Source organism: Oryzias latipes, chromosome 17, assembly GCF_053564925.1.
Source record: "Oryzias latipes strain Hd-rR chromosome 17, Olatipes_Hd-rR_3.1".
Classification (NCBI taxonomy): Eukaryota; Metazoa; Chordata; class Actinopteri; order Beloniformes; family Adrianichthyidae; genus Oryzias; species Oryzias latipes.
The window spans coordinates 11,388,727-11,411,124 of NC_136253.1; the positions used below are offsets into that span (position 1 = coordinate 11,388,727).

At 43.4% G+C, this 22,398-nt stretch overlaps 1 protein-coding gene and 2 long non-coding RNA genes across 3 annotated transcripts; 1 reads left to right on the forward strand and 2 right to left on the reverse strand.

The window, feature by feature from the left end:
- The first annotated feature begins 1,029 nt into the window (after positions 1-1,029).
- LOC101157395 (tripartite motif-containing protein 16-like) lies at positions 1,030-3,328 on the forward strand. The gene has a single exon (XM_023965410.2). The coding sequence runs from the start codon at positions 1,101-1,103 to the stop codon at positions 2,766-2,768; it is 1,668 nt and encodes a 555-aa protein (XP_023821178.1). The 5' UTR covers positions 1,030-1,100; the 3' UTR covers positions 2,769-3,328.
- An 11,859-nt stretch (positions 3,329-15,187) lies between these two features.
- Positions 15,188-16,550, reverse strand: LOC144986678 (uncharacterized). Its single transcript, XR_013650526.1, has 3 exons — positions 15,960-16,550; positions 15,624-15,735; positions 15,188-15,329 (listed from the first exon to the last, which is right to left on the reverse strand). It is a non-coding gene; the product is annotated as an uncharacterized LOC144986678 (long non-coding RNA).
- A 4,040-nt stretch (positions 16,551-20,590) lies between these two features.
- LOC105356128 (uncharacterized) lies at positions 20,591-21,891 on the reverse strand. The gene is made up of 3 exons (XR_910371.3): positions 21,624-21,891; positions 21,464-21,543; positions 20,591-21,113 (listed from the first exon to the last, which is right to left on the reverse strand). It is a non-coding gene; the product is annotated as an uncharacterized LOC105356128 (long non-coding RNA).
- Between the last annotated feature and the right edge of the window lie 507 nt (positions 21,892-22,398).

A 22,398-nucleotide genomic window follows, 5' to 3' on the forward strand; every position in this document is an offset into this window, starting at 1 on the left:
TCTAGGGGTGCTAGGGGGGGCATAACATAAAAAAGTAAAGGTTTTGCTACCAAGTTGACTGCAACACAAAACACCAAACGAATGTCTCCATAAAATAACCAAATTTATTTACATATAAACAAACAATCCAACAATAACTAAAAGTGAAGCTAAAAGGCTTCAGGGTGAACCCAGGCCAAAACAACAAACAAAACCCCAACTAACTGAAACATACCTCCCTAACCTAAACAGGAGAAAACATGTACTAAAGAAAATGGCGGTTCACCCCTACAGCTTCACTTAACATAACTATAAACCAAAAGATTAATCAGAGTGGGCACAGACAAAACTACAAAGAACTACAAAGTGCAACACAAACTAAAACAAGTGGAGAAGACATAAACAAAATGGAGAAGAGGGCCAAGCTGCAGTGGAGACTGTTGCAGCAAGGCTCCCTTCCCCCCGACTGGATGTCCAAATGGTGCTTTTAAAGCTGCCTCCACCAGCTTGTCCAAATTGAGGCCACACCTTCATGCACCACACCTGCAAATAATCAGACATACAAACAAAGATCCACAAAACACAGAAGTCCCGCTCTGATAAAGAAATAATACACAAAACACAGAACAAACAGAACAAACCAAAACCAAATACGGCCACAGCCGTAACAGGGCTCCATAGTATGATAGCGTGAAGGAGAGCACTTTAATGTGGCTAAGATAAAACATTTGAAAGTTCAAAGTCATGAAGGAAAACAAGCTGTGATGAAACCTTCACAGCGGAAAGAACTGCAGCTTCTTCAACAGGGACTTTGAAGCAAAATGACCACGAATGATCTGGATCAAGAAACCTTCTGCTGTTCCATCTGTCTGGATCTGCTGAAGGAGAAAACAGTTGATGTCTAATTTTTCTCTTTCTAAAAGGTTTACCAGCCACCGTCTCTAAAGTTCCTCTTTTACTGATCTGCAGCTCCTCCTCTGTCATGATGGGCGTAACCAACAGGAAGAGAAGAAAGAAGCTGATTGGCTGAACTCACTGTGAAAACACCTTATGGGAGGATCAGAGTCATACTGGTTTCTGAGGAAGTGAAACTCTCACAGTCTTTGTGTCTGAGAGGAGAAATGGCGCAGAAAGGAGTTGATCTGGATCAAGAAACCTTCTGCTGTTCCATCTGTCTGGATCTGCTGAAGGATCCGGTGACTATTCCCTGTGGACACAGCTACTGCATGAAGTGTATTCAAGGATTCTGGAATGAAGAGGAGAAAATCCCCAGCTGTCCTCAGTGCAGGAAGACCTTCATACCGAGGCCTGTTCTGGTGAAAAACTTCATGTTTGCTGCTTTAGTCGATCAGCTGAAGAAGACTGGACTCCAAGCTGCTCCTGCTGATCTCTGCTATGCTGGACCTGTAGATGTGGTCTGTGATGTCTGCACTGGAAGAAAACTGAAAGCCATCAAGTCCTGTTTGATCTGTCTGGCCTCTTACTGTGAGAAACACCTTCAGCCTCATTTGGATGCAGCTGCATTCAAGAAACACAAGTTGGTGGAACCCTCCAAGAACCTGCAGGAGAACATCTGCTCCCGTCATGATGAGGTGATGAAGATGTTCTGTCGCACTGATCAGAAATGTATCTGTTATCTCTGCTCTGTGGAAGAACATAGAGGCCACGACACAGTCTCAGCTGCAGCAGAAAGGACTGAGAGGCAGAGAGAGCTGGAGGAGAGTCAACAACAAATCCAGCAGAGAATCCAGGACAGAGAGAAGGAGGTGAAGCTGCTTCAACCGGAGGTGGAGGCCATCAATCACTCTGCTGATCAAACAGTGAAGGACAGTGAGAAGATCTTCACTGAGATGATCCGTCTCATCCAGAAAAGAAGCTGTGATGTGAAGCAGCAGATCAGATCCCAGCAGCAAACTGAAGTGAGTCGAGTCAAAGATCTTCAGGAGGAGCTGGAGCAGGAGATCACTGAGCTGAAGAGGAGAGACGCTGAGCTGAAGCAGCTCTCACTCACAGAGGATCACAGCCAGTTTCTGCTCAACTACCCCTCACTGCCACCACTCAGTGAGTCCACACACTCATCCAACATCAATGTCCGTCCTCTGAGATACTTTGAGGATGTGACAGCAGCTGTGTCAGAGCTCAGAGACAAACTGCAGGACATTCTGAGAGAGGAATGGACAAACATCTCACTGACAGTCACTCATGTGGATGTTTTAGAGCCAGAACCAGAACCAGAACCAAAGAGCAGAGCTGACTTCTTGAAATATTCATGTCAAATCACACTGGATCCAAACACAGCAAACAGAGAACTGTTGCTGTCAGAGGAGAACAGAAAGGTGACAGTGATGGAAAAATCTCAGTCTTATTCTGATCATCCAGACAGATTTACTAAATTTGGGCAGGTTCTGAGTAGAGAGAGTCTGACTGAACGTTGTTACTGGGAGGTGGAGAGGAGAGGAACATATGTTAGTGTAGCAGTCGCATACAAGAACATCAGCAGATCTAGAGATGAAAGTGGATTTGGTTTTAATGACAAATCTTGGTCATTAGATTGTTCTCCAAACAGTTTCTCATTTTACCACAACGGCATAAAATCCTCCATCTCAGCTCCTGCTTCCTCCAGAGTAGGAGTGTACCTGGATCACAGAGCAGGTGTTCTGTCCTTCTACAGCGTCTCTGAAAGCATGACTCTCCTCCACAGAGTCCAGACCACATTCACTCAGACGCTACATGTTGGACTGTGGTTGAGTTATTTTGGAGACACAGCAGAGTTCTTTAAACTTGAATAGTTCCAGAAGTTCCTGAAAAAGTGAAATGTTTGTTTTTAGTGATTTCTCTGCTTTGGATCATTTTGAACTAAACATTTTAACTGTTAATATTCTGTGGAGTAATGTTTGTAGTCAGAAATAAAGAGAGAAATGAAAAATCTCTAGAATGTGGATTTGAGAAATTTTTGAACAAGAATCTCAAACTTTTTGGAGTCAAATCTGTTTTCTTGTTGTTTCTTTGAACTTTGGGATTTGAGTGTTTGAATTCAAATTTCACACAAATGTTTTGTTCCTGTTTTTGTGTTGTTGTCATGTGAACTGAAGGAAGCTGCAACACAAATGGAATCAGTGACGTCACAATCAAAGACTTTCTCTGTTTGTTCTACACAGAAATGACAAGAGAAGAAACTGAAGGAGAAGATTGTGTTTGTAGAAAGAAGAACATTTACAACTTTGTTTTCTTTCTTTTTGCTACATTTGACAACTTTGGATTGAAAATTTGTGTTTTTATTTCTTTGTTTTTTCAGAGAAAAAATGTTTCTGATCATTTGACAATAAAAAACATCCTGATTTTGTCTTCATTCCAGAGTTTGTGTGAAATCTGATGAAGAAAAGTGGGAATAATATGAGGGAAGAACTGAGGCAGTTTTCCTGGAACTCCAGAAAGTACATGTTTAGATCAGAAACATCTCTGTCAGTCAGTCTGTGTCCTTTGGACCTTCTGCAGCAAAACAGCTTCATTCCAGTCAAATGAGAAGTTTTCCTCCAGATTTGATCCAAACATTTTTCTACTTCAATGATTCAAAAGCTGAAAACACCGAAGGTCTGGTTTTGAGGGGAATCAGCTGCTCAGACAGAACACTGAACTGGACTGAAGCTGAAAGACAATCTTTACATTCTGATCATTTTGATAAATATTCATCTCTGTCTCTTGTCTTTTTGCAAATGACATAAATCTCTCAGTTAACCAACAGGAAGAGAAGAAAGAAGCAATAGAGGATACTACCGCCATATATTTTTTTCTTGATAGAAAAATGAGTCTATCAGTATAGACTTTTGTTTTGAAGGTTCGGAAATTAACCCTTTCCCCTTGCCAGATGAAAGCATTTTATTCAGCAAGTGTTAGGAATAATTAGAAACAGAATAGTTAGAAACTCCCTTTTACATTTTATTACACTAACTTTTAATTTTTATTACACTAATGGTTTAAACTTGATTCACTATGTAGCATCATCTGACACTTGAAGCTCCCCGACCTTCGAACATCTAGCCTGCAACAACCTGGGGGTGGATTTTTCACACCACGGTTCATCTGGTTATCTTCTGAAAATGCAAATGCAGGGCTTATATACCAAGCCCATTTTCCTGTTTTCTTTGTTCGGACTTTGATGCAGCAACCCTGTTCATCTGTCTGTAACCCTTCGTGCGGAGTAAATCTCCACTGAAGCTAGGTTTTGTCTCTGAGTCATTATTCATTCATTTCTGTGTGCAAGAAACTGACGGGGTACGAACCTAATCCTTTTATTAATACAGTCCAATCTAGCAGATCTACCAGTTTCTTCACAGCAAGTAAAAGTTAGTGGGTTAGTTATAGAGGTTTTTATGTTCAAAAGATGTTCAAAAAACAAAATTTTATGCCCTGAAATATTATTTTCTATCTTAACCCTTGTGCTATCACTTTAAAGTTGGGAGTTGGGTCATCTAGACCCATTAGACAGTGCTCTGAACCTTTTTTCTTCAATGATTTGTTATCTTCACTGGTGTCCGTGGATTACATAAAATCTTTCCATCTTTATCCACCTTTGTCATGGTAGAGAGAACACGTCAATATAAGGGTGGGTGTCACGGTACCTCCGGCTGCTACCCCTCCCCTCCCTGCTCCTTCATTGGAACCAGCTGACCTTCATCATCTCATCACCTGGCAGACCTTCTTAAGGAGATCCATCCCAGCATACTACGCCAGTCCGTTATACTCACTCCGGTGCTTACGTCTGGCCTCTAGTCAAGTAACCTTGCTCTAGTATTCCAAGCCTTGTACTTACCCTTTGTCTCATGGCTTCAAGTCATCTCCCCACTGGTCACGCTGGTTCCTCGCCTCGTTCCTGTTTCGCCGTCCTCGGCGTCTCCACTCACGCCAAGCTGTTCTCGCTGTCCTCGGCTCCACCTCTTGCTCCAAGCTGTGCTCGCCGTCCTCGGCGGTCCACCTCGTCACAGGCTGTCCACGCCGTCCTCGGCTCCACCTCTAGCTCCAAGCTGTGCTCGCCGTCCTCGGCGCTTCATCTCGTCACAGGCTGTCTACGCCGTCCTCGGCGCTCCACCTCGTCACCGGCTGCTCACACCGTCCTCGGTGCTCACCCTCGCTCCCAACCGTTTCCTGCATCCACGACTTCCACCCCCTCTCTGATTAAACCTCCTGACTATACCTCGTCTCCTGAGTTTCTTCTGGATTCCAGCATCTGGGTCTCCCTAGTAGTCCGATCATGACAGAACGGACTGGCCAATACCCAGACCCAGCTGACCCGGAAGAACCCCGTCTGGCCTTCACCCACCAAGGTATCGCTCTAGGGCGACAAGCTAAATCCTTAAATCAGATGACGGTCGCCCAGCAGGACCTTTCTCGTCGTTTGGACAGTATCGCTCAGACTCTGATGGGGCTAACTACCCAAAAAACCCCGACCGTCACTGCCAGCAACACGGTGGCCGCCACCGCTAGTCCGGTCCCCGCTACGGATAGCAATGCTAACGAAAACATCCGGCTCCTCCCCGAGCCCTTCCTGGGTGACGTAGGAGCTTGCGGGGGTTTCCTCCTTCAATGTCATTTGATTTTTCAACAGGCTCCCCGTCATTACCAGGCAGACCACAGCAAGATCACTCTTATTGTGAACGCTCTTCGAGGCAAGGCGCTTCAATGGGCGCAGGCTTATCTGACTGCTAATTCCATTTATCAAACCTCTTTCGAACGTTTTCTAGGGGAGTTTCGACTGGTTTTCGACCAACCCCGCAAGAAGAAGGAGGCTACCCATCGACTGTTAAACCTAAAACAACGCCACAGATCCGTGAGTGACCATCTGATTGATTTTCGGATTCCAGCGGTCGAGGCGGGCTGGCCGGATGTAGCCCTTAAAGGGGTGTTCTATCAATCCTCAGTGACTCTATCAAGGATCATTTATGCTCTCAGCCAGAAGCTAACTCATTTGAGGAACTCGTGACAGCAGCCTTACGTTCCGACGTTCGCCTACGGGAACGTAAGGCGGAACGCTCCTGCCAAGACAAGAAGACTAATCCTAATTCTCCCTCTTCCTCTCCAGCCGCTAACCTCGTTCATGTCGTCTCCCACGATTCAGTTGGACGCTCTGCAGAGGAGCCCCTGCAGATTGGCCATTCGAAGCTTACCCCTGAGGAGCGGCAGAGGCGAAGAGAGGAGGGGGCCTGTTTTTACTGTGGCCAAGCCGGTCACCTCGTTCATAAGTGTAAGCTTCGTTTAAACCCCCCGTTAGAAGGCAAGCCACGTGCGGGTCAATTTTCTCTCTCCACCGAGAGACCTTTTCTCTATTTACCTGTCAAGTTAAGTTTTTCTTCTAGCATTTTTGAAGGTAAAGCCCTTATTGACTCTTGAATCTCCCCACAGAACTTTTGGATACCCCTGTCAGGGCGGCCGGTTTGGGTGGTCAGGTCCTCACTCACATAACCCACCGTACTAAGGCTGTTCGTTTCATCACGTCTGGTAATCATCACAAACTCATTCAGTTTTACATTACCAAAACCCCCCAGTCTCCCATCATTCTAGGGTTTCCTTGGCTTCGCGCTCACAACCCCCAGTTCGATTGGGTTAATCTCCACGTTACCAACTGGAGCACTACCTGCATGGCTAATTGTCTTCGTTCCGCCATACCCTCGGTTTCTCCTTGTTGTGATCCAGATCCTGAGGAGATCGATCTTTTTAAAGTACCTCCGTACTATCACGATCTTAGGACTGTTTTCAGTAAGACCAGGGCTGGTTCTCTTCCTCCCCACAGGCCGTACGATTGTTCCATCAAACTAGTTAAAGGTGCTACGCTGCCTAAGAGGAGGCTATTTAATTTGTCAGGCCCTGAAAAATTGTCCATGGAGAAATATATCCAGGAAGCCCTCTCGGCTGGTCATATTCGCCCCTCATCTTCTCCGGTCGGTGCCGGGTTCTTCTTCTTCCAGAAGAAGGACAAAACTTTGCGCCCTTGCATCGATTAACGCAACATCAATCAAATTACCGTTAAGAATAAATATTCCCTCGGTCCAGAGGAGCGCTCGTGGATCTCCCGCTCCCTCATTCTGGACCGTGCCCTCATAGACGATTTCTATCGGGCCCACCCAGATCGTCGTCCCGGACCGCCTGGAGGCGGTCGTTGAGGGGGGGGCGGTACTGTCACGGTACCTCCGGCTGCTACCCCTCCCCTCCCTGCTTCTTCATTGGAACCAGCTGACCTTCATCATCTCATCACCTGGCAGACCTTCTTAAGGAGATTCATCCCAGCATACTACGCCAGTCCGTTATACTCACTCCGGTGCTTACGTCTGGCCTCTAGTCAAGTAACCTTGCTCTAGTATTCCAAGCCTTGTACTTACCCTTTGTCTCATGCCTTCAGGTCATCTCCCCACTGGTCACGCTGGTTCCTCGCCTCGTTCCTGTTTCGCCGTCCTCTGCGTCTCCACTCACTTTCCGTCCGGTCCAACACAAAAGATTTTCAAATGTGATTAAAATGAATAAAGTTTGGCCTCGATTACAAAAGGGGTTTATTCAGACATACCTCTGGTTTATCAGAAGATTCATAACCCCTGTTGTTAAAGTAAAATATGTCCAAAACAAGAGGCCTTCAGGTCTCATCTGTTTGCCCAGCTGTTGGACAGGACAAGTTAAAAAAATAAAAATAAAAAATAGACAAAGTGAGTTACTGCCTTGTAATGTGAGACATGGTTAGGTCAGTCCTGTCTTTGATATGGAAATTACAAGTCCCATTGGTTGAAACTTTAGAAAAATGTGTCAATTTAAATTGTATTTAAAAAATTAAGTTAGATCAGCATTTAAAATTGAGTTGGATAGATATAAAAAAAATTACGTTGATTAAACATACTTCAATTACGTGTTACCAATTGAAGTGACTCAATTAAGTTGGATCAACTTTTTTCTATTTAGAGTGTGGGAGCCCTGAAACTGCAACAGTTACACTGGAGGACTGCGCAGACCTGGACATCAAAGACAAAATCCAACTTGTAAGTTTTGTTTTTCCCCCCCCGAAAAATTTGTTCTCAGGTTCTGAAAAGCATCCTATGTTTTGATGTCCACTTTCCCCGCTACACATATTTTTTAAGGTCCTGCACAAAATGTGACATGAAGTTTCTCTTTTATTTAAATCTTAAAGGGGGCACTGTGCTTTCCGATCCTGAAAGAGCAAGTGCAGGAATTGGCCTATGCGTGGGACCTTCCTTCCCTGACCAAGAGCAATCAAAAATGGCTTTTTGAGAAGCTATTGTTCCATGCTATAAGTGAAAATGATTTATGTTGGCAGAATCATTTAGTTTAGTTATCAGGGATGCGTGGCTATAGTGTTTTTGCTTTTCGTTCTAAAATAAACTATTTGACTTTTTACAAACAGTAACAAAGACATGATAGAAAATGTATTACATCCCTCATGAGAACTTGTTTTTTGGCACCATTAGACTCTAGACAAGGGGTCAGCAGCGTTTTTGACATCAACAATTCTAAATTTTCTCCTTAACAATGGTGTCATCACTATATCATCACTGTAATGTGAAATAACCTTTCCAATACATCTGAAATGTTATTGAATTCACTAACAGCAGGTCAAATATCTTTTTTTAAACATATTTTGCCATAAACTCAATTTCCTGGTTTTCAATAGTGGCAAAGTCTATTAGGTTAATGAGTCTGCACAGCACAGAAGATGATTAGCTGATTTAGATAAGTGGGTCTCTTGCACCAGAGCTATATCTGCTATAAGACCAGTCAGGTGATATAACACTTTTAGCTTCTTTTGCCCAGAGCCAAGTCCACGCACATTTCAGCTAACAATGTTAAGACTGTTCATAGCTGCTCCAACCGGGAGAGTGTAAGGCTAAATAATGCGCGTTCCAGTCCGTGTGCGCATGCACGCTGATCGATGAAGGAACGCTGTGCATTTGTGTGCGAGAGCGTTTCCTGGCTGTGTGGGCTGCATGTTGCGTGCGTCCTATGTGAGCTTATGTGAGGTGTTTGCTGGATGTCCGCGAGTGTGTGCAGGATCGCGTCTGCATGCCCGTGTTCGCACTTGTATGCACGTGTGCGCGTCATGATGAAGATCACATGTCAGGATCAACTTGTCACGTAGCAAAAATCCAGTCATGAATATCTGTTTTTTCTGGATCAGCAACAACAATATTAATAAAGAGAGTTTTCTAAAAGCTGACATTCTCCAAGCAGCAGCATCTGTCTTTCATGCAGCATGTTTGCACGAAGTTTTTATATGGGGGGAGGGGGGCAGAAGACATTAAAGGAGGGGAAATGAGGAAAACAGAGTGGAAGATTTTTACAATTGAAAGGATTAAACATACAGATTTCTATCAGTCTATCAGTTTTGTCTTTATTTAAATTAAAAACATTGTATATTATTTTTGCAATGCTTGTACAAAACCTGTATTGATAATTGAAAATTGTTAATGTGTAAAAATTGTAAAAGTCGCCTTAGGCTCTTCTCTTCTTGATTTGCAGCTTCAGTTTCTCCAAGTTTCTTTCAGATCTTCTCTGTCAGGATGGCCGTAACCAGGAAGAGAAGAAAGAAGCTGATTGGAGGTTTAGAGTAAGGCCGGACGATAAAACGATAACGATATTTATCGCCTTAGAACTTTTTCTCAATAGAAAACTGCTTCTATCGCGATAGACTTGTTTTGAAGGGTCGGAAATTAACCCTCGCCACTTGCCAGTTTAGAGCAGTTTATCCTCTTTGGTTAGTAAAAGTTAGTGGGTTAGTTATTGAAGTTTTTCTGTTCCATCAGATTCTGAATTTTTGTGTCCTTTGAATTTCATTCTGATTTTTTGTCCCCTTCCCTCCCTTTCCAGTCTTATTTTTCTTAACCTTTGCATTTTCTTTCTGAATTTTTTTTTAAAGCCTGGTCAAGCGAAGCTTGCCTGCAGCAAATTGCATCCTGGCAAAGAAAATGAAACCGTTAAAAGTGGTCTTTCATATATGGAAGTTTTTCTGTGCCATCAGATTCTGAATTTTTTTAACCCTTGAATTTTCATTCTGAATTTTTTTTACCTTTGAATTTTCATTCTTTTTTTTTTTCTTTTTCTTTGTTTTTTTAACTTGTCCTGTCCAACAGCTGGGCAGACAGATGAGAGCTGAGGGCCTCTTGTGTTGGACATATTTTACTTTAACAAGAGGGGTTATTAATCTTCAGACAAACCAAAGGTATGTCTGAATAAACGCCTTTTGTAATTGAGGCCAAACTTTATTAATTTCAATCATGTTAGAAAATCTTTGTTGTTGGACCGGACGGAAAAGGAAAGAAGGGAAGAAGAGAGAGGGACGTTAGAGAGAGGGGGGGAAGGAGGGTGATAGTAGGAGGGGAAGGGGGATAAGACCATGAAGCAGCATAAAGCAACAAGTTTACTGGTTGTTAATCATTATGGTAAGGTTTAAATGCAGTACAAAAAGGGCGGAGCCTGTCCACACACACACCCAAGTGTCAAACACACCTGCTAGCTGCAAAAATGTCCATCTGTCGACATGTACACAAAACAGATAGTGCTTACACGCATACCTATGCCTTAAAACCAACTAGTGTGAAACATTTCAGTCATTCAGTCACGCAAACCGCCAGTGCAAAGGTGAGCCAACACCCGTGCTCAGGTGAGTGCTCATGTTCTTCTAGAATGGATGGTGGAATGTGTAAAGAAGGAGGGAGAGCGCCCAGCCATCCCCACCCCAAGACCCCCACCGCAGCAGCAGCGGCAGCCGGAATCCCCCCAACGCCACACTGAAACCGGCAGGGAACAACCGCCGCCCGGGCGATCAAGCCCGCCACCCAGGCCAGGGCCAGCAGGACCGCCGCAAGGCCCCCAGAGCCAGAGAGCAGGGGGGGCACGGAGGGAAAGAGAGGGCCGCCCCAGCCCAACCAGGAGAACAGCCCCCCCGCCGCGCCGGGAGAACCCAACGCAGGGCCCCACCGGAGAAGGACGCCCACAGCCCCAGACGAGCACCCCACCACCACCCAGGAGTTCTGGGCATCCCCCCGCCCCAACCCCAGGTACGAGCCAGGACCCCCCAAGGGAGACCCGCTCCGCGCTCCAGGCAGCCATCCGCCCGGCCCACGGTTGGTCCAGGGAGGAGCAAGGCAGGGGCCCGCCGCCCCCGCCCAGGAGGGGGGAACCCCGGGGAAAAAAGAGGGCCCACAAGGGGTGTTGTAAATATGGCCCGACCAGGCTCGGCCACAGTTGGAAATTTGGCGGGGCCCAGCGCTCAGGAGCAAGGACCAGAACCCACCCCCCAGGGACACCAACACCCCTGGCTCAGATGTAATGTGAACCCCCCCACCGCGCGGAGAGAGCACTGCCGGGCCCAGGAAGCCGGCACCCCGGGGACACGGCCCGGGACACGGCCCGGGATGTATATATTGAGGGGGGAGGGGTGTGTGTACTCAGGGGGGGTGCAGTTAAAATTGGCGGGTAGGGCACTAAGGGGACATCTCCTGATTACTCACAGTGATGTCCCCTCACCCTCCCCACCAAGGGGCCGTAAATGTCTAAGGTGCGGTTAAAATTGGCGGGTAGGGTGCTAGGAGGACATCTGCTGCTTGCTGGCAGTGATGTCCAAGCACCCCCCCTACCAAGGGCCCTACATGTCTAAGGTGCAAATAAAACCGAAAGAGGGGGGGCCCACTCCATACGGCAACCATAGGAGGGGGGGCCACTGCCTAGTAAACCCCCCCCCCCAAGGCTCATCGCAGGCTAAGCCCCCCACCCCCTCACCCTATTATGAGGTTATATGAGGAAGGGGGTAAGTTGGGGACAGCTGGTAGACTGTCCCCCGGTGGTCAAACAGCTGTCCCCCCCCCCCCCCCCAGCAAGGGGGCCAGGCCCACCCAGCCCAGGGGCACCACCCCCGGAGGCGCCGACACCCCAGGCCCAGCACCACCCACCCCACACAGAGGGAGAGGAGCCAGAAAGCGCCGGCCCCCCCCCGGAGCAAGCCCAGGCCCCCACCCCCAAACGCCGGCCCTAAAAGAGCTCTGGTCAGGCCTCGACGGCACCGAGGCAGCCAACCGGCCGGGGAAACCGCCGATGGCCTCAGCGGAGACCCCGACCCGTCAACCCCCCCTGCTCCGTACCAATAGTGGCCCCCCCCCTCCCCCAGAATGCCCCCCCACAGGACAGGGCCGACAAGACCCCCCACCCCACCCCCCCCAGACCCCGCAGCCAAAGCGGATGACACCCAGAGCGCCCGGGGGCCCCAAGAGGGTTGTCCCGTCCCGCCCCAGAGCCAGGGAAGGGCTGATCCCAGCCCCAGGCGTAGATGGGAAGCCCATCCAGCGCCGCTGCCCCCCCCCCCCCCCCCGAGCAGCGCCCCCCGCCAACCCCCCCCATATTTAGAATTTTCATTCTAAATATTTTTTAACCCCAACATTTTGATCTCCCAAAAATTCAATGTAAAAAATTTCGACGGGGAAGACGCTGCTTCTTTTGTGCCACTAGCACAACTAGTCGATCGAAGAACACATCGATATCCAGCCAATCAAGTCATGGGAACGACATGACGTCAGCGATCGGTACGTTTTACAGAAGTCCAAAAGATGGCAGCAAACTCGGCAGGCGGTTCATCGGTGAGTCATTAATCATTTATATCTCTCTATTATCGTCTTATTGACGTCGGCTAATAGAGCACAAAAACGTGCATCTTTTGTTGATATTTTATTTTTTCAATTTTTCCCGCCGCGAACTATTTGTCAACTTTCAGCTTCCGGGTTCACCGTTATTCCTTAGACCGGAGCAGAGAAGCGGTTTCCTACTATAGAGCGAGATGATTTTCTAATGTGCTTTTATTTTTGTTGTGATTTATATTGAGTACATGTTCGCTCATAATTTTCTAAGTCCATACATGTGGCCAGTGCTTTATTCTTTGGCGAATTTACCCGGAATAACTTAGGGTTAGGCTAATACATGTCAAAAACCTTTAGCTTCAGATGAACTTACATTCAACGCCGCAATGTGCATCTTGGCTGCATTTTTTCTGGACGTGACTTCTCACTGTCCCAAAGCCGATCGTCTGATTGGAGACACAGTTCTCCTGCGTCCAGCAGCTCACTCATGCAGAGCCGGCGGACAGAGACTGTGGTCAGAAGTCTCCTTTTTGCAACAGTAAAGAAAACTCAGATATGATAACCGGCATTATGTAAATGGAAAAAATAAAAAAAACAATTTATTTTTGTTTTTATTTTAATTTGAAAAACGAATGATGGATGGATTGTTGTTGCTGTAATGCCTTCGGGTGCAGGGCGGGGGCATACCCCAAATCAATAAGTCACTGGCTTCTGTTTCAGTGGTTGCAAGAAGGCAAAATAAAAATTTTCATGTCTATATATTTAGGAGTTATTGACAATAGAAGCTGGAAATCTGCAAATGTCTGTCAGATTTAAAAAGACTCTAATTCTGTCTTTTTTTTTCTTTATCACTCTTCTAGGAACTTCTACAACATATTTTTTAAAGACTTCGCACCCGTTTGGAACATGTTCTTCAGCGCGTACCCCTAGATCTGGACTTCTTAGACTTCATTTGCACTCAAGAACATGTCTTTCTAACATGTCCTTTTAGGTTAGGACGTATTTTTTAATTCCAATTTGACATTTAACCAATATTTTCTAAGCACCAGTACATATTGTATACTTTTTTTAATTCTTTATATTAGGGTAACGTAGACGTTGCACAACTCATGTTTACGGTCCGTGGCACTGGAAGAAGCAGCTTCATTTCTGGAAAAAGTGTTCACAACCAAAGGTTTGTTTGTTTTAAGAACCTGATATGTGAGGTTTTATTTTTTTTGTACAACAAGTAGTAATAGGACAACTGCACTGTCAAAGCATGTGCTACTTTAAGTTGGATTTTAGCACACATTTCATTATAAGAAATATTTATAAATTTAACACAAACCTTGTATGGGTTTAAGGTCTGGAGCTTTCAATGGTCAATTCATATGTAAAAATGATGGCCCGAACCACTTTTTAATTGTTTAGGTCTGTCGTGATTTTGGACTAGCATGTTATGTTTTTGTTCATATAACTTTTCCTGTGATATTATGGATCACATCAGAATCAGAAATACTTTATTGATCCCACACGTGGGAAATTTGTTTTTCACCATAGCAACTGACAGCAGAGGGAGAAAAAAAAGACTTAGAATAATATAAAAAAAGAACAAGAACAAAGAAAATGTAGCATAAATGCAAAAAAGGTAGTATAATTTAAAAAGCTATTTACAGAACAGTGCATGTTTAAGTGTTCATTTAAAACACAATTTTTGCAATTTCCTACAAAAGATTTATAATGGAATACTCCATTTACTGAATCACTGTTTTTGTAATGACCTAGGATTGAGCGGCTCTGGAGAGATCTGTGGGTTGCTGAGACCAGCACTTACTACAATGTTCTCCACCACCTTGAAGAAGAGGGATTCCTCAGCATTGCGAGTGTTCAACACCTCTTCTGCTGCCACTATGTATTTTTACCATGTATACAGGATGACCTGGACACTTTCTGCAGTGGTTGGGATAATCATCCTTTAAGAACAGAAAGTAACATGACTCCTAACCAGCTGTGGGCACTGGGTCATGCACGTCATCCCATTCCTGAACCAGAGAACATGGAGGTATATACAAATATATAGATAACTTTGTGATGTTGGTTTGTTTGCTCTTTACCATTTATTTATTTCTCTGGCTTGCATACCTCAGGGCATGGAGATTCCACATATTGAGTGGGAGGAGAGTGGACTTCCTCATCAGGACCATTCAGACGTCGTTGTACCAAACATCAACTGCCCACCGATAGATGCACAAATGGCAGCTTTAAGAAGTGCAGTTGACCCAAGAGCTGAATCAGACTCCTTTGGCTCTGATGTTTAGCAGCTGTTGAGTTTTGTGAACATTTTTTTCCACAATAAAGGGGGAAAAAAATCTGTTAAGAGGCCAGTGGGATCAGTTTCATCAGTGGTTTATTTGAGAGCAAAATCTCAATGTGTTTTTTTTTTAACAAAAACAGTAAAACACGTGACATTCAAGGCCACAACAAACTTCCTGGTCTAACAAAACCTTTTTTATGAACATAAAACAAACCCAAGAATTCACAGGAGCCCAAATCCTGTATGACAAGTCTGAATACAGGCAAGGAGATCGCATCTGAAAGATCTGTAGTCTCTGTAATGACCTGGAATTTTTAAGGTCTCGTAGCAGGTGGAGGCTGTGGGATAGCTGCTTCTGACGATCTCCACAGACAGGCTCTTCGGTAAAATCTCCCATCCAGTCCAAAATTTGGCTAAATTCATCAATTCACCTGCCATTCCTGTAAGCATTAATGAAGCAAAATCAGATTATGATTCAATTTATTTGTCAAAAATAATTTAACTTTACAATTCTTAAACTGTGTGTCAGTGTAGCTTTAAGGCTAATTTGGAAAAATATGTATTTAACAGATGTAATTACACTTACTGGACTAATAAGAGTAACATAATCATGTTAATGTTTTCATTCATGAATATTAAGGTTTTCTTTCTGGAATTGATATTTTTTTATAAATTCAATTCAATAGCAGCCAAATAAAACTTTTGTACCACTCCCATATATGAAAGAAACTTACCATTTTTAATGAACTCCTGAAGATACCCCTTAATGCGGCTTTTGGTTTCAGCAGACCAATCATCATCTTCATCTTCCTCCTCCTTTGGCCAACTGATGCGTTGAAGAAATATCTGTAATAGGATAAAACACGTTGGAACAATTTTAACTTCCATATATAGTACCCCCCCCCCCATCCGCAGGGGTTAAGGACCAGAGACACCTGTTAATACGCCAAATTTGAGAATGCCAATACCACATTTATTTTGTATAAAGCATGAAAATTCTCAACAAGGTGCATTTTTTAAGAAAATGGTAGAAGTACAAATCCTAACTGAGGTCACTGGCAAATATGTACCTCAGGACAAATGTCGCCTGTTCCTTCACTTGGAAAAATCAAGGCTGCAGTTTCAGGTCGCTTGGTAAGCACTGTCCACACTGGAGTCTCTTTAAGCCCTCCTCTCAGCTGTTTAATTTGCCTTGTGACACGTCCAATGTCCTACAAACAAACAGAAATGTTTAAAAAATGATACACACATTTAAAACCCAGACTTTCTTTCTGTTCTATCAAATGTCAATATGAAATGTGAACAAGTTTTAAAGTAAATACTGCAGCTGATCATCATTTTTATTTACTGACGGTGAAAATATAAGGAAATGGTAGTCGCTATCTGGCTATATACATGGTCTTTCACTTAAGCAGAAAAGCTAACACAAGGCGGGAAACTTAAAAAACATAAACAATTTTTTTGTCATTTATTATTTTAATTTGAAAAACAGATGAGCGGTTCATGTAACATTGCTTTGTTTGTATTTTAAGTTGAAAAACAAATGAACAAGTGATACACGTATTGTTTCTTTTACATACGCATTACCAGAGTTAGCGGTCTGATTCTGTCTGACTCACGACCAGGTGCAGCAGCAGTCACTAAGCGCGGGATTAATAACTGCACAATTCTTTTTCACCGTGATTCGCGGCAGGGAAAATGGCCAGAACACAAATATTGAAAAAATAAAATATCAACAAAAGATGCACGTTTTTGTGCTCTATTAGCCGACGTCAATAAGACGATAATAGAGAGATATAAATGATTAATGACTCACCGATGAACCGCCTGCCGAGTTTGCTGCCATCTTTTGGACTTCTGTAAAACGTACCGATCGCTGACGTCATGTCGTTCCCATGACTTGATTGGCTGGATATCGATGTGTTCTTCGATCGACTAGTTGTGCTAGTGGCACAAAAGAAGCAGCGTCTTCCCCGTCGAAATTTTTTACATTGAATTTTTGGGAGATCAAAATGTTAGGGTTAAAAAATATTTAGAATGAAAATTCAAGGGTTATAAAAATTCAGAATGAAAATTCAAAGGTAAAAAAAATTCAGAATAAAAATTCAAAGGTAAAAAAAATTCAGAATAAAAATTCAAGGGTTAAAAAAATTCAGAATCTGATGGCACAGAAAAACTTCCATATTCATCTGCTGCCAATGTGAGAAAAGTCCAAATGAAGAAGAGCAGATAGTCTACCTGCAGGCAGGGTTGGGTCGTAGGACTGCTCACTTAGATGAAAGCACGACACATGACGAGGTAATAAGATACAAATAGTCATGTTTGAGTGTTTATTTTGAATTTTTATAGTTAAACAGTGAATGTCTATTTGGTAACTCACGGAGACACCTGAGAAACACTAAAGCAAAGTTATTTCAAGTACTGTATATAAAAGCTGTTTTTTATTTTTTTTTCCTTATTTAAGTTAGTAATTGATATAATATTTGTTTACAGCTACATGAAGCCCTCAAGGTTTTGTTTCCAAAGCTGGCAACAGTTACAGGTGGTTTGTTTGGAGTATAAGTCTCAAGGTGGGAAATATTGATTTCCAGTGCCATTTCATCACTGTGCAAATTGACACACCTTAAAAGGTTTTAAAAATATTAGATACATTTGTAATTTTATAGGTATTACATCTTTATTCCTAAAAACAACATAGTTGGGTATCGTTTTTGTCCTTAAGATTGATTTAGGTTAGTTTGTTCTAGATAGCACTCATACTGCAATTAAATTTGCCTTCATTTTTTTCAGTATGTTTAAAATATTAATGTGACTATTCAAGTTTGCAACATAATGTTTCCTTTAATGTTTTATACAGGTGGATGGACGCTGACAATACTGTTGCCGCTACTCACCGGTAACTTTCTCTTTTTCCAGCCACTTCTGCTACGACAGATTTCGGAATTTGAAAACTGAGAATTCACTGTGTCCATCGACTACTTTTGAACGTTTTTTTTCAAACTGCAAGCCTCAATGACAACTTACAACTTCCACTAAGCCAGTGTTCCAGTCGTCATTCCCTGGGCCTTATCCTGTCAGCCCTGCTCATGTGTAAAATTTAAATCTGGTCACTGTCATTTTGGGAGGCCTTACGTAGGAATTCCAACTGCTGAACATTGGTGGGAACAGGGCATTCAAAGGAAGATTTTGAACGGCGTGGGAGCAGTGGATAACGGATGACGAACACAATTTTACTAAGAGTGGAGGCAGTGTCGGGCGAGTTACGCCACAGTTTGTGAATGGATTGTAGATGCTTAGGCTAACGTGTCTGCTTGCACTGCACTGTTCGACGAGCTTTCGCAAAAGGTAGCATCATTCATGAGGAGCTTGACAAAAATTTAGCCCAGTTGTTCATGTCAGATACAGAAGATGAGGACTTTAGGGATTTTTGGATGCTAATTGATTGAATTGATGACTGAATAAATAAAAAAATAAATCACAACCAACTCAGTTTAGCTCTTGCAGCCTTTTTAAAACACACACTAGCATGCATGTTTTACCGGTAGGTTTTAACGTGCCCGCACCTTAAAACCCGTTCCGCCTTTTGTACGTGTTAAATACAGAAAAAGCACCTTTAACTGACACTGCGCCCTATAATCCAGTGCGCCCTGTGGTAACCTTCAAACTACACATCAAAAAGGTTGTTATCTCAATTAAATTCCATTTATCTAATTTTAGACACATAAGAAACAATTTAACTCTGGAAGCTGCTAACCTGTTCTATAATGCAATGATTATTTCACAAATGAGTGACTGTATGACCAGTTGGACATTAGCATGCAGAACCTCTACAAACTATTTAAAAACTTTGGACAGAAAGCGTAAAAGCCACCATCATTGTGAAATTCTTCAGAAACACAATCTACTGAGCTGCGACAATGTGATTCAACATGCAGATTGCATTCTGGTCTATGAAATCCTTCACGGTCTGGCTCCTCCCCCACAACAGGAATTCATCAAAAAAAGACAAAACAGAACCACCAGAGGAAGTTCAAGAGGTGACTGCAGAATTCCTTCTAGAACAGCAGCTTTGGACAGACAGTTTTCTCCTTTTGGGTCTCTCAAACGTGGAACACAATCCCAGAAATCATTCAACACCTCCTACACTTCCATCTTTCTCAAAACAATTAAGATGGCTGCTGGACAACCAAACTTGCACTCACAACTAACGCTAGGAAAAATGCTATAAACCTGTTTCCTAAACAAAAGTCAATTGTGGCCTACATAAAAGGGGAAAAGGAGAGGGAGTACAGGCGGCTGGTGGACGACTTTGTCGTTTGGTGCATAGAGAACCAGCTGCAGCTGAACATCCAGAAGACTAAGGAGATGTTTCTGGATTTCAGGTGAAAAGCCCAAACACCTCAGCCCGTGCACATAGAGGGAAAAAGCGTGGAGATGGTCGAGACCTACAAGTACCTGGGGGTTATGTTGGACCACAAGCTGGACTGGACTACCAACATGGACCAGCTTTACAAGATGAGCCAGCCCAGGCTGAACTTTCTCTGAAAGCTGTACTCATGTGACATCTGTACAAAACTGCTGTACATGTTTTATCAATCAGTGGTGGAGAGTGTTCACCTCTATGCTGCTGCATGTGAAGAAGGACATCTGGTGGCTCAACAAGATGAGTGAGAGGGCGAGGTCTACAGTGGGACTGAAGCTGGCTCTTGTAGAGGAGGTGGTGGAGCAGAAAACTCTGACCAGGTTCAGGGCCATCATGAGGAATCGCTCACATCCCCTACATGACACTGCGCAAAAGCCCCCAGAATCAGGAGATATATTTGTCTGGATATCCTCAGAAATACCCCATATCTGGTGATATCTACGTGGATACTCTCCGGACATGACTGTTTCTAAGTTCATGTCCGGAGCATATCAACTCCGAGTATGGGATACTTTTATTCTGATAGAATCTGGAGATGAGATTCTCTTCAGATATGAGATGCGTCACTAGTGATATCCAAGGTCAGGATATTTCCAGATTCTATCCATGTCAAATCTGTTGATATCTGATGTCCGTATACCACTCATATCTGAAGTTAAGATTTGGAACATATGGCCATCAGGCATATCTGAAGAACCAACACCAGTGATATCTGAGTTCAGGATATTTCCAGATTCTATCCATGTCATATCTGTTGATATCTGATGTTTGTATACTAGTCATATCTGAAGTTAGGATTTGGAACATATGGCCAGCAGGCATATCTGAAGAACAAACACTAGTGATCTAAGTCAGGATACACTGCACAAAAGCCCCCAGAATCAGGAGATATATTTGTCTGGATATCCTCAGAAATACCCCATATCTGGTGATATCTACGTGGATACTCTCCGGACATGACTGTTTCTAAGTTCATGTCCGGAGCATATCAACTCCGAGTATGGGATACTTTTATTCTGATAGAATCTGGAGATGAGATTCTCTCCAGATATGAGATGCGTCACTAGTGATATCCAAGGTCAGGATATTTCCAGATTCTATCCATGTCAAATCTGTTGATATCTGATGTCCGTATATCAGTCATATCTGAAGTTAAGATTTGGAACATATGGCCATCAGGCATATCTGTAGAACAAACACTAGTGATGTAAGTCAGGATATTTCAAGATACCAGTCATCTCAAAAATATATAAGAAATAAAAGGTGACAGAAAACCGGTATTACTCAAAAATATTTTATTACAAAATAAATAAATAAGTCAAAAACCACAGACAAACATGCATCCTTTTTTTCTCTTCTGCCAGATAGCAGCTCTTGACTGGTGGTGGGTTTCTTTCAGTAAAGCCAGCTGAGTGTCTAATGCGTAATTTTGGCTCAATTCCACTCCTCCAGTTTTCATTCCAGGCTTTTTGGCATTTCAGCATCACCCTGGTTAGCCTAGTGGACCGCCACTTTGGCGAGGCTTGATAATAAGATGGTTTGTCATCGTCACTTTCCTCGTCGCTGACATAGTTTGCGTTGGCTCCTTTTATATATGGCAGATCAATTAGAGGAAACAACATACGCACACATACATACACAGTTCAATTGGACCATGCATGACCTGAGTAAATGAAACAAGGTCACAAATAGGACAACTCACCTGATCATGCTGACTGGTCCTCCTTTTGACCCCCTTCTTGCTTCCATCTCCATTCTCTCTCTTTGCACTTGAGACTGTCAATAGCTCGATAACCAGCTCCTAGTCGATGGAAATATGAAATGTACAGGAAATATGAAATGTACAGAAGATGAGCTCAACATATTGCATTGCAACATGTTTCCAAAGTGGAATATTGAAAATGTGCCATGCAGACTGTCACAGTGGCTTATCTTAATTATCCATTGTCAATGCTATATCGTTATTGTAACTTAGTGTTTGGTCTTAAGACATGGAAACACTAAATGAGCTGTCTATCACACTAATACAATTGCAATGTTATTCAAAAAATCTCTGAAAAGAAAGTAACACTGAATACTTGACATTGAGTCTCTCACATTATCTCTAACTTATGGCGAGTTGTGAAACTCCAATTTTATGTTGGTGCTTACTTCTAACTTGGTGGAAACTCCAATTTGGTTCCACATCTTTCACTGCTGCCTTCATCTCCTCATTGTGCGGTGTTCTGAAGCTAAAAAAAAAAGACAGTATTTTATAACTGACTGGAGTTCTTGTCAAGTTTCCTAAAACAGTAGTGAGAAAGAAACATACTTGTCATCTGCCCAGACCTTCCACCGGAGCTGCTCTCTGAGGTTCTTGTGTATGTGATGGACAATAATCTGAAAGAAAGAAGAAGTCTGTTAGGTTACAGTAACATTGCTGTTCTGGCCAATGTTCTAGAATACAGGCACCTGCCCAACACAAAACCCCCCAGCGGCCGAGTGGCAAACTCAAGAACGCATGTAGCTTATAACCCCAAAGGAAGATCCGTCAATGTTTTCCGACCACGGTCAGAAAGAGAAAAGTCGTCGTAGAAAAGGTTCAACAAAGGCTAAACATGAACAACTTTTTTTAAAGTGCTAAAAAAAGTGAACACGTGTTTGTCTGTTTGGCTGCTTTAGTGAATCGTGCTGCTGCTTTTATTTGTCCGTCTTCGTGTTGCGTGACCGGAACACCAACATGTTAACCGTGTCAGCTATCAGTGAGGATCTTAACGGGGTGACGATGTTTCCTGCCGCGCTGAATTCACGCTCCCATTATTTTACCGCGTTAAAGTTGCTGCTCGACGTTTGTCCGTTAGGTGAGGACATGTTTCTGGGTTACTTGAAGTTTTATACAAAAGCGAAGTTTTTCAGCACAAAATATTTTTACAAACTGTAGATACATACGGAAACTTCGAGGGGGGGGGGGGGGGGGGGGGGGTCGTATCCTGTGTCCTTGTAGCTTCTTGGTTTTTTCCACGTCGTCCAGCCTCTGTGATTATGTTTCAATCGCTTCAGATGAAGACTCTTTTCCTGAAAAAAGGGAAGGAAGGATGTGGTTTATT